Source organism: Erpetoichthys calabaricus, chromosome 16 (genome assembly GCF_900747795.2).
Source record: "Erpetoichthys calabaricus chromosome 16, fErpCal1.3, whole genome shotgun sequence".
Classification (NCBI taxonomy): domain Eukaryota; kingdom Metazoa; phylum Chordata; class Cladistia; order Polypteriformes; family Polypteridae; genus Erpetoichthys; species Erpetoichthys calabaricus.
This window is the reverse complement of record NC_041409.2, coordinates 70297742-70312731: the sequence shown is the minus strand read 5'-3', so window position 1 is coordinate 70312731 and position 14990 is coordinate 70297742. Positions and strand designations below refer to the sequence as shown.

Below are 14990 nucleotides of genomic sequence, written 5' to 3'. Positions count from 1 at the left end.
CTTGGGCACAGTCATCAGCAGTGTGTCTGTCTGTGGAGAGAGTGTCGACTTTGTCGAGAGGTTTACTTACCTTGGCAGTGACATTCATGTCTCTGGTGACTCTTCATATGAAGTCAGTAGACAGATTGGGAGAGCATGGGGGGTCATGAGGTCGCTGGAAAGGGGTGTGTGGTGCTCCTGATATCTATGCAAATGGACAAAGGTCCAAGTCTTTAGAGTCCTGGTGCTTCCTGTCTTGCTATATGGTTGCGAGACATGGATGTAACCCAGTAACCCAAGACAAAGACTGTACTCCTTTGGTACTCTGTCTCTTCGAAGAATCCTTGGGTACCGCTGGTTTGACTTTGTGTTGAATGAGTGGTTACTCATGGAGTCCCAAATGAGGCACATTACTTGCATTGTGAGGGAGCGTCAGTTACGGCACTACAGCTATGTGGCGTGATTCCCCGAGGGTGATGCAGCTCGCAGAATCCTCATTGTTGAGGACCTGGCCCAGGCTATAGGGACGCCCACATAACACCCGGGTGTGGCAGATAAATGGTCATTTCCAGAGGGTGGGACTGGACTACAGGTCTGCCTAGGGGGGTTGCCAACCAGGATCCCAAGTGCCCTGTGGTGGGTGCGGCAACACGCTGTTATCAGTGCATGCTCCCCAACCGGACCTGACCCGAAGGTCAGTGATCACAAATATGATTTTTTTTTTACTTTTTTGTTACATATTTTATATCCTTTACTGGGAATCTAGCCAACTATGAACCTCTATCACATTATGAAAAATTACCATTTTTTTGTTCCAATCGAGACGATTTATACTTTATACTATAATTTGAGCATACATTTTGATATTTTAAATGTCTGAATCTGCTGTTCGTGTTTATAATGCACTTCAAACTCATGAAGTAAATTATTAAATTTCTTTGAACACTCCGAATTAGAGCGGCTTACACTAATGCAGACTTTTTTTCTGTTTAACGTAACTCCTCTGTCACTGCTGTATTTTTCTTCTATTATCTCTTTCGATATTACCAGCTCATTATAACAAAATAAACCGAGTCAGAGCTCCGGATTCATTTTAGTCTGTCTTGAAGATTTCTGTACTCGTTGCGATTTTTTTTTCTCAGGCATCGCCCCAGTCCCCCTCATTACGCGTCACGAGCGCGACTTGTGACGTAAGTCCCTAGTCACTCAGCAGGGTTCGCGTGTAGAATCCATGCTTTGGCTTGCATTGATAAGTACCGGCGAACTCGGAGTGCAGGTTGCGCGCAGCACCTGGTTTGTTAGTTGCAATCGAACTGCAAATGGGAATCGTATTCTCGCCTTTTTATGGAGCCAAAAGTTTGTGAATAAAGATATTCAGCATCAAAGTGAAACTGAATGCCACAACATCGAAGCGGCGTCCATTCTAACTCGTGAAGGTAGTATCGGAAATCTGTTCTCCGAAAACTTGTGTGTTGCCACTTTATGGTATCTCCGCCAGGTGCTGACATTCAGTTGGGAAAACTTGTGGCGAATCAGACAGACGAGTGTTTGTACAGCTGTACCACCTGGTTTACATCTACCCATAGTTCTTCCAATGGACTCCCTAGAAAGTTCCTCGCCTAATGCTGTAGGTACCGGCCAGTCTGAGGATGGCTGTGCCAGTACACACCCAAACGAACCGACCAACAAGCGGAAGAGTGATGAGAACGACGTGTCTGAGAAACGTCGTAAGAAGAGGCGAAGAGGACGCGGCGGAAAGAAACTTCCACCTGGAGAGAGGTACGTGCCCCCACCGCAGAAGCGAAACCCGGGCATCAGTTTCGGACCGGAACATTTCCAGGAGACCAGCTATTACTTCGAAGGGGGGCTCCGTAAGGTTCGACCCTATTACTTCGACTTCAAGACGTACTGTAAGGGCCGTTGGGTTGGCAAGACGCTTCTGGAGGTGTTCAGCTCCGAGTTCCGGGCGGAGACTATCGAATACTATGAGGAGGCTGCTCGAATTGGGCGGATCAGACTGAACGAACAGCCGATAAAGGACCTCCGGATCACTCTGAAGGTAAAACCTCCGACGGACACAATAGGTTTTGTGACACAAAACAGAGGCTGACGTGGTTTGGGTTAAAATGTAGGTAGTCCCAATATAGAGTAACGGAAGCGCTTTATAAATCCGTCTAAATCAAATGTAGAAATGAATCTGCGCATTATGCACTATTCAGAACTTAACATATTGTAACTAGACACTTCAACAGAAAACGAGAAGATATATTTGGTAACAGATGAGGTTAAATTGCATCTTAGCAATGAAAACGATAGTTGAGTAATAATCTAAACACTTTGGGGTCAGTTTGTTTGAATGCTGAAAGCAGAGAAAGATGTATAGTCAATTTTAAGGTGACGGGAGAGTTATTGTTTAGTCTCATTTGAATTGAGATGACATTTATTTGGTGTGGCACAGCTCCCCTGTAATCCTTGCTCAGGAATGAATGAATTATTTGTTTCTAAAGTGGATATTGACATGACGTTTTATGGAAGAGACTACAAAAAGTAACATTGTCAAATCCACTTAATTCAATTCATGGTCATTGGAGTGGAAGCCTCTTTCTAGCAACTTTTGGTGCATGGCTGCTGCCAGGGGTGGGATGCTGCTTATTAGAGCCCATTAATGCATGTGACCTTACAGATCCCATTTGGAACTGCCAGACAACTGAATGACCATATTTATCCCCTGGCACTGTTGCTCACTATGTTTTAGGCAGCTACGCTATCATCACTTGTGGTGCACTGACCGGGCAGGCATGCACAGTAATCTATCCTGTTAGGTTACATGAGACAATGAATGTGTGGACTCTCAAGGCGTGTTTTTGATTGTTTTTTGCAAAGTGAGTGACATACTCAATAATTTCAGTTTGCAAAATGTCAAAACAACCGTTACGATATTATCATATGATACATATCATACACTCATACATATCATAAAGCGATATTGGTGCATTTTCGGCAGCTTATTGCAATTTACCCATGATTCACTTACTTTTGGGTGTAAAAGCAATTCATCATTCTTTTAAGCAACCGTTTTCAATAGGGAAAGGCACATTAGTTGGAAAACCTTTGACAAGAACCGGGCATCCAGCGCAACAAAGATTGCCAATCCTATTCACCTGATTTATTCAAAACAGTATCAAGTTGAGTTTTGAGTGCCCTTAAAATCCAGCTCTGTACCACAGTGCTTGGTAATTTATTCCATTTGTCTGTGATTCTCTAGGTTTCAAAAAAAACATTGTAATGTTTGTGCAAAGCTTACTATTAGCAAATTTCAAACTGTCCCCATGTTCCTAATGAACTCATTTTAAAGTAAAGTATATTTTAAAATTTGTAATTTTGAAAACTTTAGTCATGTCACTTCTTAACTCTTTCAGGGCTGATGTCGACTGTTGTCAAAAGGAGGACCTGACGATAATCGGTAATCAACTGTAAACTGTGACAAAACCAATTGTTACATTTTAGTTAGCTTCATTGGTTTTGACCGAGATTTCCTGCACTCCCGTGAGTAGCAAGGTGCAGACAATGGCAAAAATGGCACTGACATCTGGCAAGAGATCAAAGCGAATGCGTAAAGCAAAATACTCCATGGACGACGAGTTGCCTGTTCTCTCTGAATTGGACTAAGACTTGTCGGACTCTGATTTTGATACAAGCGATCGAGAACAAATATGAGGTTTTGCAGCTTCAGCTGATTGGTCCCCAGCTAATCGTGGTGCTAAACAGATTCATGAGGCTGACACAGCCTATGGCACTGTTCACCTGGGAGGACTGCCACTTAACAATGATAAGAGGTAGAAACCAGGTTGCAATGCACTGTGACCGTGACTGCTGCTGCTGCCCCGTGCAGCCATGTGAACACAGCCTAGCAGCTTGCCTGCCGCACATTCTTGGCAAACTGGCAGCCACAGCATGCAGCAACAGATGTTTTATGTTGATTTCTGTGTGAAGCCGTTGCGTTTATATTCAGCCCTCAAAGAGTTAATCTCTGTTTAATCTGTTTTCCTTATAGCTCACACAGAACTATGGTTGAGTTGTTTATATACCATGAGTTTTTAATCGTTACAGAATAGGCTAGTGGCATAATTTGCCAGAAGGCCATCCTGAATGTTCCGTGAGGCAAATTCCCCTTTCTTATAGACCAAAGTCAGTATGAGTTTGATCAATACATCAATTGTATTGGAAAAGAGAAATCAGTCTCTATTCTGATCAGTTCAGAGACATCAAAGACTTACTAGTTTTATAGATGATTAAGCAGTGTACACAAAATGTTAAAAAATATCTTAAGTCTCCTGCAGCCCTGAAACTGCTCATTTCCTTAAAATCCTCAAGCAAATTAAGGAACCTAATTGTGTACAACATAACCTAGACTGGACATAATGTTCTGATCTATTCTTAGCAGAATTTCAGTCAAAAGCTTGCTTTTAATGATCCCATAAACCATAGCAAACTTATAGCAACTTATCCTGACATGACTTTAGTCAGTGTAACCAATAATAACCAGGCTTATAAGCTTTGAATTATAGAAAAACACATGTTTTCTTTTCACAGTTGGCAGTTAGTATTGACCCGGGTCCCTTGTGGTTTAAACTGCAGTTGTCTTAATTACAAGACTGCATTGCCTAGAAATGGGGTGCTGAATGCAATGCCAGTAAGTGCCAGCCTTGCAGAGGATGATCCATATTAGGAAACGAGAATGGTAAACCGGATATGGACGCAGGGACCTGCCCGTGGACACACAAAGCCCCCCCTCCAACGAGAATGGTAAACTGGATATGCACATAGCACACAAAAAAAAGGAGTCAGACGCAGGCGCCACACAAAGCCCATAGCACACAAAAAAGAGGAATCACACCCACGCCCCAGAGTGAAACGGGACAGACTACGGAGTACACACACTAACATAAATAAGAAATGAGACACAAAGCCCCCCTCCACAGAAAAAGCCACCCTCCACTAACAGAAATAAGAAATGAGGCAACGCATAAGAAATTATGCAACGCGCCCTAGCACACAAAAAAAAGGAGTCGGATGCAGGCACCACACAAAGCCCCAGAGTGAAATGGGACAGACTACGGAGTACACACACTAACAGAAATAAGAAATGAGACACAAAGCCCACCTCCACTAACAGAAATAAGAAATGAGACAACGCGCCCATAGCATACAAAAACGAGGAGTCAGACGCAGGCGCCACACAAAGCCCATAGCACACAAAAAGGAGGAGTCACACACACGACCCAGAGTGAAACGGGACAGACTACGGAGTCCACACGGTGTCACACATCAAGCCCGAGATTACAGCGCCCAAACCCAGTGTAAAACGGGACAGAATACGGAGTCAAGAAAGGTTCACAAATCAAACCCGACATAATACGCCACTCCAGAGTAAAACGGGACCGACTACGGAGTCCAGAAAGGGTCACAAATCAATTGGAGTATGGAAAGCGCCAGACAGTACGCAAACACACTACACATGCATGATCCACGCACCTCTAATAACCCGCAAGCAAAAACACGATATAGTACAGAAACCCCACAAATACGCACTCCACAACATATTTGAATCACATTACAGTGATACAATCACACAAACAACAGGAGTCAGCGCCCCACCCCAGAGTAGAGCGGGACAGAATACGGAGTCGAGAAAGGTTCACAAATCAAACCCGACATGATATGCTACCCCAAAGCAAAACGGGACAGACTACGGAGTCCAGAAAGGGTCACAAATCAATTGGAGTACGGAAAGCGCGAGACAGCACGCAAACACACTACACATGCATGATCCACGCACCTCTAATAACCCACAAGCAAAAACACGATATACTACAGAAACCACACAAATACGGACTCCACAACATATTTGAATCACATTACAGTGATACAATATTTACAGTGCAACCACACAAGACACAGGCACAACACCTGATGGGCAATAAGAATAAACGAACACTCCGTATTAAAGGTTCGTCATCCTCACATGTGAAGACTATATAGCATAACTTAATCATCACATTACAGTCATACATTTTTAACAATTCAACCACAGAAAACGCTACGTATTAACAATAAGTGCAACCCATTATCCATGTTACTAACGCTAAACAAGGAAGAACTAATGTAGTTGCGCTCACGCCTCCAAAACAATAGACCAGATACCACTGTTAACGCGACGGGCTATATTATGTCCAAAGAATATTGATGTGGATCACATAATTAACCAAGTCATTGCATTACTACCTGGAGAAAGCCGCCTCTTTCTAAGTACTGACAAAATTGATTCTGCAGACGACATTGAACATCTTAATTTCCCTTTACAATATCTGAGCACTATTAACCCAGCTGGATTGCCACAACACAATCTTAACCTTAAAATCGTAACAATTGTCATGCTATTAAAAAACGTTAATACTAAACAGAATTTATGCAACGGTACACGTTTAGTCATCAACACCATGTCAAACAATGTTATTGAAGCAAAAATACTTACAGGATCACATACTGACAATACTGTTTTAATTCCTAGAATTCACCTTACAAGTTCTGCCCTTGAATTGCCATTTACACTTGGGCGACGCCAGTTTCCCAGTAAACCTGCATTTGCCATGACAATCAACAAATCCCAAGCACAGACCATGGACAAAGTTGGCATATACCTCTCTGAGCGCATATTTGGACATGGACAACTTTATGTAGCCTTCTCATGAGTTCGGCGTTCATCTGACATTAAACTTAAAGTTATAAATACTCCAATACCAAGAAAAAATCATTCAAGGATAACAAACCATCTTTACTACAAATATTGTATATACAGAGATATTCCAATAAATCTTTGTGATTTGCCATACAATGCGTTCTTTATTTCCTATCCACCGTCTGAAACTGCGGGGCAAAACTGGCACAGGTTCAAACCGAACGAGCTCAACTGCCGGATATACGCCTACAACACGCGTCTCAAACCGCAGAGGCAGGGCAAGCACGGGTTCAAAACAACGCAAGCTCCTACAACGTGCGTCTGAAACTACGGCTGACCAGCGGGCACGGGTTCAAAACACCGGGGGTAGGCGAGCGAAGCGAGCAGGGGGAGCCCCCTTGTCTCTTAATTAAAAACAATAAATAAAATCATTCATTTTTTTGTTGCTGTTTTTTTGCAGTACATACTGTACTATTGTAGAAATGAAGGTGTAAACGGAGGCAGTATTTGAGGGAAAAGTGGAAAAGATACATGTTGGCGAGTGTGCTATGAAGTCTGTTTATCACTCTCTAGTAAGTAATAACAGTCTGAGTATAATGCTCTTTTCTTTTAGCACAATGACTTCATGAAGAATACTGTCCACCGTCATGAACCACCAGTGTGCGCCCAACCACTTGAGATACTTGCCCAAGATGATGATCTGGTAATAGTTAACAAACCGGCTTCTCTCCCTGTACATCCTTGTGGCCGCTTCCGCCACAATACCGTTATCTTCATTTTGGGAAAAGAGCATGGGATTAGTGGTCTTCACACTGTCCATCGACTAGATCGCCTGACTTCAGGGGTACTACTGTTCGCTCGCACTTTAGAAGCATCACAGAAACTAGATCAACTGGTTCGTGACCGACAGGTTTGTTCCTCTCTTGTCAATCTGTGTCTTTATTCTAATGTGTAATACTAGCTGTTGAACTCTAGCAATCTTTTTACTTTTATCTGCCTCTTGACCTTAGCTCTTCCTGTCTTTCTGATTTTGTTTTTTTGCAATTTAACCTGTACATGTAAAACTCTGAGTTTACTTTCTTTTGCCTATTTTATAGCGTTGTCTAAATTTGCTGTGTTGTTGTTTTCTTTTTAAGCATTTTCAGAATAATCTGAGGCTGCTGCACTGTGTAAATTCTTGATAAACTCTGTATTGACAGACAACTTTTTGAGATGCTTGTTCTTCTATGTTTCAGCTAGAGAAGGAATATGTATGCCGAGTAAGAGGAGTGTTTCCAGAGGAGGAGGTGATCTGTGAGGAACCAATCTTGGTGGTCTCATACAAGGTGGGAGCTATTGCTTTGTTTTTGCTTGTTAACTTTTTATCTTTTTTGTGTGTGTATTTCAAGTAAATGTCCATATTTATTTAACACCAAATGAACATATTACAGTGCCTTGAGGTCATGTAAGTGTAACCTACACAGTTTTGCCTTAATGTAAGAGAAATAATATCAACTGTAATTGTGCCTAATTCAATGGTTAATAAAATAAAAAATTTTAATGCTTTTGCCTTTCTGCCATCGACTGAAAGACATTGGTTTCTGACTATCCCCAACAGTAGTGAGCTTATTGTTTCACCTTAAATGCCACATTGTTTTGAAAGACATTTCCAATAACAAAGTACCATAAAACCTCGATTACCATCAGTCTCAATTAACCATCAGGGCCAAAGTACTACTACTGCTGTGCAGTACACTGTGACCTTTACACGCTGGAACAACTTTCCCTTATGCCAGTGCATAGTGTTCTCCCACAGCACCACAGTGTCAGTTACGTACCTTCAGTTTTAACAGCATTTCAGAACTTTTCTGTGTTATAAGGAAGTTTTGAGTAGGGAGTCAGGAGACAATAAGCAGGAATGTTTTCGATATTGAGACAAAAATTGTAAGTGGTAGGAGATAAAGTGATTTGTAGGGAAAGGTTTCTTTTATTGTTTTGGAGATGTGCTCTGTAACTCCGATAACGGAGTTTAAGATAGGGCACCGTTTGTTACAGAACAAAGACTCCAAGTAAAACAGAAAAATCCAGTACCCCTGAATTGTATTTGCTTATTGCGCTGCTTGTTACAATATTATTTGAATTCATTAATTTTGTTAAACTATATTGTTAATATAGTTTTGTTTTGTAAATAAATATGACTACTCACTAAACTAATCTACGGTATATAATTTTTAAAGTAGCTGTTCTGTTATCCGTCACGGCCTCGGTCTCGACATCTAATGAATAATTGAGGTTTTATTGTACTCGGATATTGTATTATTTAATGATATAACACAGTGCAAGAAGGAAATCCTTGATAATAGAATTCTGAAGTATTGGAATTCCGAAACATTGGATTTTGGGTTTGCCTGTAATCAATAAAAATAGTACACTATTGTCTGTTTTGATTTTGATCTTAAATTAAGTATAGTACATGGCATTTCTTCATGATAAGTAGTTGGCTGTGGTGTGTAAGGCATTAATATAAGTAGCTATACACTTCACATAAAATTTATTATATCTGACCATTTTTTCAATTATTATAATAAATCTTACATATGCAATGTGGTATTCAATCTGATTGTGTAAATTGTTAAATTGCAGATGCACATAACAACCATACTTTCTAAACTTGAATGAAACCAGTGTTATAAAATGGGTGTGTGACTTTCCTTTGGATTATATATAACATGTTGGTCTTGGTTCTTGAGTTCAAAGATAAGATTATTAAAGTGTGCAGCAAAATAGGTTATGCAAGGTCAATACCAATTGCCAGTTTTTCCATATAGTAATTTTGAAAAGCACACAGTACTAAGTGCATTAGTGATGATGATGAACGTCACATTTATCTGTTATTTCAATTAGAAAACCGAATGAACCAGAAAATAGACATTGGTTTTAAATAACAGATCCAAACCAGCTACTCAACTGAAATATAAATTTAAATTCTATAAATATCAGCTTTAACAAAACTCCTTGTGTTCATTTATATTAAAACCCAAATGTCAGTAGCAATCTTCAGCTTAACATGTTCCATTCTGTTTAATGATGTGAGAGGTTCCAGTGAAGAGTGGTTCACTTTCTGTGCCACTGAAAAAGGCAGAAATGTGCATACTTTCTGCTGACAAGCTCAATTGTCACTGTCTGTGGAAGGGAACATCATAAACAGTATTTTTTTTCCTTTTGAGCGTTCAAAAATAGTTAGAAGTTATAATTTGCACAAATAATGAAATATATAAATAGAAAATTGTTACAGAAGATGTAATAAGCATTAAATATACAGTGGACAATTTCATAATGGAATCTACATCTGGACTGTGCATTAGTTTTTTAAATATTAAAAATTCAACTGATGTTACACAGTTATGGCAATCTGTGGTGAACTTCTGCATTCAAATATTCAACAGTCTTCCAGATGTATTAATTTGCAAAAGATTGTGAAACCACACCTTTTTTAAAAAAAAAAAAAAAAAAAAAAAAAACTTGTTAGTAGAGAGCATGCAGGAAGGTATTGATCACAGCCATATCCCAACTCCTGTGATGCCACTATAAAGTACTGTATACTGTAAATTTCAGTGACTGTGATGGGTTGTTAAAACATGACATTAAATTTTTATTGTGAGTTGCAATAATTAGGTTTATGAGGGATACTGTCAAATTTGTGTCTTGCACATGTTCTAGGAAGATTTGCAAGTTTTAACATTTGGGTATGATCTAGTAGTGCAGGCTGGGAAGACATCCTGTGACACACACATCTTTTCCATAATGTTTCAATGAAATGACTTGAAAATGAGCAGATATTCATGAAATGTGTTTAAGCCAAATATACTGGGGCATTACTGGAATTTTAAGTCATAATATTTTTGTTATTCTTATTAGGTTTAATAGATGCACACATTTTGACCTATATGAATTCAATTTTACCTTTATTTAATTAAGTAAGAGTGAAAAACAGCTTGCTGTAAACAGCAGAATGAAATCACTGCGTTAAAATATTTTGCAAAAGATAAATTACGGTTTCCTATACTGGCCAAAGTATTGTAGTATCATCATATTGTGGTATATACGGTGACTCCCACTAATAGTCTACACATCATGAATCCTTTCTCCTACTTGTGGGCTAAAAATAGGCAACGTGATTTAGATCTTTGATACATGTTTTGACTTTAAATAGCACCTTTTATTTAGGGAGACACAATAAGCTGTCCAAAAAATAACTTGTTGTGCACATGCCCATTTGAATGGGAAAAGACCTTTAGCAGCTGCTGGACACCCTCCTTTGTAGGGTAATTTACTATATTTGTGTGTTAGCTTTGGAAGATATGAAATATGGATGGATGGAAATTCTCTCATAATTTAAACATTTCATTTTCAGTTTTATTATTTTCCTCACTACAAATATGGAAGAATGAAAAATAAAATTAAGTACCTTATCTTTTCTCATCCTTTTTCTTGCTTAGGTGGGAGTGTGCCGTGTGGACCCTAAGGGTAAGCCCTGCCGCACAGTTTTCCAAAGGCTGAGTACAAATGGCCGCTCCAGTGTAGTACGCTGTCTTCCACTTACTGGCCGCACACATCAGATTCGGGTACACCTGCAGTTTTTGGGTCACCCAATCCTTAATGATCCTATATACTGCTCGGAGGCCTGGGGGCCAGAAGGGGGTAAAGGTGGTCAAGTTAACCTTAGTAATGAGGAACTTTTACGGGCACTAATAGTTGAACACCGTGCTAAAGAAAGTCTTCATCTCCTGGACCTTACTGAGGGTGACCTGGATGAAAAAGGGGAGCCACAGAGAAATGATTGTCCAACAGAAACTGGCATTACAGACAAGGGCAGTGTTCCTCATCTCACACTGGACACATCTTATAACACTGGGTCACAAGGAGAAAAACTTGGTGCCAACTGCAAAATAGCTGATTGTTCTGTTTCTTCGGAGGAACCGGCTTCCTTAAACGATATGCAAAATGGAGCAGGCAATGAACAGTTTTTTGAGACCAGCTTAAATACAAAGTGCTTCAACTTGCCATCTGAACCAGAAAAGGTGGACACAGATAGTTCTGTGGACAGAGTGCAAAATACTGTGACTAAGGATCCTCTGTGTAGTGAGTGTAAGATTGTGAGGAAGGACCCTACGGAAAAAGAACTTATTATGTACTTGCATGCTTTGTGTTACAAAGGACCAGATTTTAAATACTCCACTGAGCTGCCAGCTTGGGCTAGAGAAGACTGGCATGATGAATAAAGAACTTGAGGCATCTTCAGTAAGTCAGTCAGTAATTTTCCAACCTGCTATATCCTAAGACAGGGTCACGGGGGTCTAATAGAGCCAACCCCAACCATCTTCATATTTATAAAAAAAAAAAAAAAAGAAGGTGTTGACCATACTCGTCTCACTATGGTTGTGATCTCTGCAGCTTTAAGTAATATGATTCACTTTAGCCAATCCAGAGATACTGAAACAGCAACTACTTTTGGAATGATGCCACACTGTGCCTGCAGACTCTAGTGACTAGAGTTTTGTTGCAGCCATATCCGTAGTTTACTTTGGTAGGACTGCAGTGTGATAGCACCATTCTTATTAAATGAAAATATCTTTGTTTTTCCTTGATCATCTACTTTCACTTTCTTTTGTCTCTATATCTTAAAATAATTTTTATTCATGTGTAAAATGCAGTAGGGGAGCATTATATAAAATGTACAACCTCAACTAACTTCAGGAGCAGTGCATCTTCTGTACAGCTTATTGATTTTATTTAAAATTATTATTTCAGTGCTCTTGCCTTCTCTGCATGTGTTATTTTTTTATTACTCTGTAGAGGTTGTTGATTTTCACTAACCTGCTTAATCCAGTTAAAAGTGTCGATGGTGGTGCCTGTTCTGGGTATTAGTCCATCACAAAACACATTGATTTAGATTTTTAATCCACCTAATGTGCATGTTTGCAGATGACAAAAACTTGGAGCAGTCTTGAATTTGAAGATCCCAGTGTTACTCCTGTTGAGAGAGGAAAACTGTGGGCTTTGTTAAATTCAGCTTATTTTACTGAGTACAGGTTTAGAGCTGTACTACAGTTACAGAAAAAAAGTGAGCACAGGCAGAGTTCCAAAACTCCTACTTCACACAGTAACTGTTTAAAATGTTTAACTTAGTAAGAACATTTCTGAAACCAAATCCACCACCACTATCTAATTCAATTTTGACAAGATTCTGGAAGAGATTCAGAAATGCCCAAAGAAAAAGCCCACAGAGACATGGTAACCTAGTTAGGAACTGAGCTCAAAACTATGGAACTTGGAGGTCTAGTGCACCACTAGGACATCCTGTTTGACTGTGCTGTATAAAAGCAATAGTTGTATTATAGGGAACTGTGATTAAATCAGACGAGAGTTGAATTTGCAGTTATGTAAAGTTGTTGTTCCACTTCAGGCACTAGTGTAGCAGTTTTTAATTTTCTTTTTTTTAATTGGAAGTTGTTTTTATACTGCTTTGTATATTTGCTTGTGATGTTGGTCAATGGTGAAAGATGGACTATAGAATAATGATTTGTGTTGTAATGTAGACTGCCAATTACTTTATCCCTTGTGCTATTCCTCTTTACTTTTAGGCTTCCACTAATGCTGTGGTTATTGCAATACCAAAGAGCTAGTGTTTCACATAGTAATGCCTTTACAACAAAAGGAGTTGCACGTTTAGTAGGTGAGTTATCAGCAATTGTGGGATATTGTCTTATTCTTTCTTCAGGTCCTCCGACATTCTCTGAATGTGGTTGTAAGTACAGTAGATTTCTGTAGTTCTCCATTGATGCTGATCTGAAAGTGGCTCCTTTTGGAGAGTCTTGTAGTTCACAATGAGTACTTTTGACTTGGTAATGATTGGGTGTAGGAAGAGTGCACAGTACAGCTCTGAGGCATTAGCCTTCATTGAGTACAGTGTTTAAAAATCAGTATTGATGAGGTGTTTGTACTCATCTTTGCCATTTGTGGTCTGCCTTTTAGGAAATTTAGTATCCAGTTACAGATAGCCTTATACAAACCGAGATTTCAAAGATTCAAGGCTATTTTACAGAAAAAAAAATCTCTGTACAAGGGAGAGCTGCAATCCGTAAGAAATATCCAAATATTCATGTGTTAACTTTCAAGAAATTGAGGGCATTGTGTATATCTGGAAAGATGACCTTATCAATGGATTTGTTCTTTAAAAAAAAAACGGTGTAAGGCCCAGAATTCATTTGTCATTGTGAACAATTCTAGTAACTTTATCACTGTTGATAGCACCCACTGCATCAGTTAGTATCTTCAGGCCATGTTTCTAATAGTCTGCCCTTGAGCAAGGCCCTTAACCTGCAATTGCTTCATCCTGGGTGTGACTTTAATCTGCATCCAGTCCTGCAGGTAGGCCCTTCAACCTGCAGGGAAAACTTGGGGGTTGATGGCAGAATTGGCACTCCAGCCACTGTTCCACTCCATCTGAACTAGTGTGGTGCTGAGGTGTCACCCATTGCATGGCTGCACTCAGGTCCTAATCTGGGATCCTGAGTTGATTTGTCATGTGGTGTGTGCAGCAACGCACTGTATCAGTGCATGTTCCTAACCTCTTCCTAATACTCTGTAATTTATGTTCTATGTAATAAAATTCAGAGGCTTTGAGTCTGAAGTCTAGCTCTTTCTTATAACCATGTCTAATTATTATACAAATCTGCCCATATACTGTATCAACTGATACAATACAGAAAAAGTACTTACTGTAACTGTGACCGCTTCATATTATGCATCTTCTTTGATTCAAATGCTTTCTTTTATGAGTTACAACCGATGGGGAGTATAAGTAAAGGGAAAAAATACAGTAAAGTAATATTTTTGTAACATATTATTGACACATAAGGGACAAGAAGTGGAAATGTTATTTTCTGTTTTTGTATTTTAAAGTTCCACATTTTTGTAATCCATGTTTTTATTTGCACAACAAAATGCATTTCATCTTGAGTCCCATAGATGGCATTCTAAACACTTCCTTCTCCATTGTGACAACATAAATTGCTTGTGATCAGTTGGTGTAAGAGAAGCAATATCAAATACCGACAGTAGTGTGACTGCAGAGATTGTGATACACAATGCTTTGTCCATGTTTACGCTCATTTGGTTTTCACAGTGTCTCAAGGGAAAAGAAGTAGAATGCATTGTTAGTTAAAATCAAACTACAAAGCAGGGCTTCAGTGATCACCTATGAATTCAGTACGCACTGAGTACTCAAAAT

The 14990-nt window shown here is 39.6% G+C and overlaps 1 protein-coding gene across 1 annotated transcript; it reads left to right on the top strand.

Annotated features, from left to right (window-relative positions):
* Positions 1 to 1138: 1138 nt before the first annotated feature.
* Positions 1139 to 14594, top strand: rpusd2 (RNA pseudouridine synthase domain containing 2). Its single transcript, XM_028821460.2, has 4 exons — positions 1139 to 2038; positions 7332 to 7628; positions 7954 to 8043; positions 11197 to 14594. The coding sequence occupies exons 1-4, from the start codon at positions 1211 to 1213 to the stop codon at positions 11977 to 11979; spliced, it is 1998 nt and encodes a 665-aa protein (XP_028677293.2). The 5' UTR covers positions 1139 to 1210; the 3' UTR covers positions 11980 to 14594.
* Positions 14595 to 14990: the final 396 nt, after the last annotated feature.

Excerpts from the sequence above, each read along its gene's own strand:
- rpusd2 (XM_028821460.2), top strand. The coding sequence starts at position 1,211 with ATGCTTTGGCTTGCATTGATAAGTACCGGCGAACTCGGAGTGCAGGTT. Across the intron at positions 7,629-7,953 it reads AACTGGTTCGTGACCGACAG|CTAGAGAAGGAATATGTATG; the intron begins GTTTGTTCCTCT and ends TCTATGTTTCAG. Across the intron at positions 8,044-11,196 it reads TCTTGGTGGTCTCATACAAG|GTGGGAGTGTGCCGTGTGGA; the intron begins GTGGGAGCTATT and ends TTTCTTGCTTAG.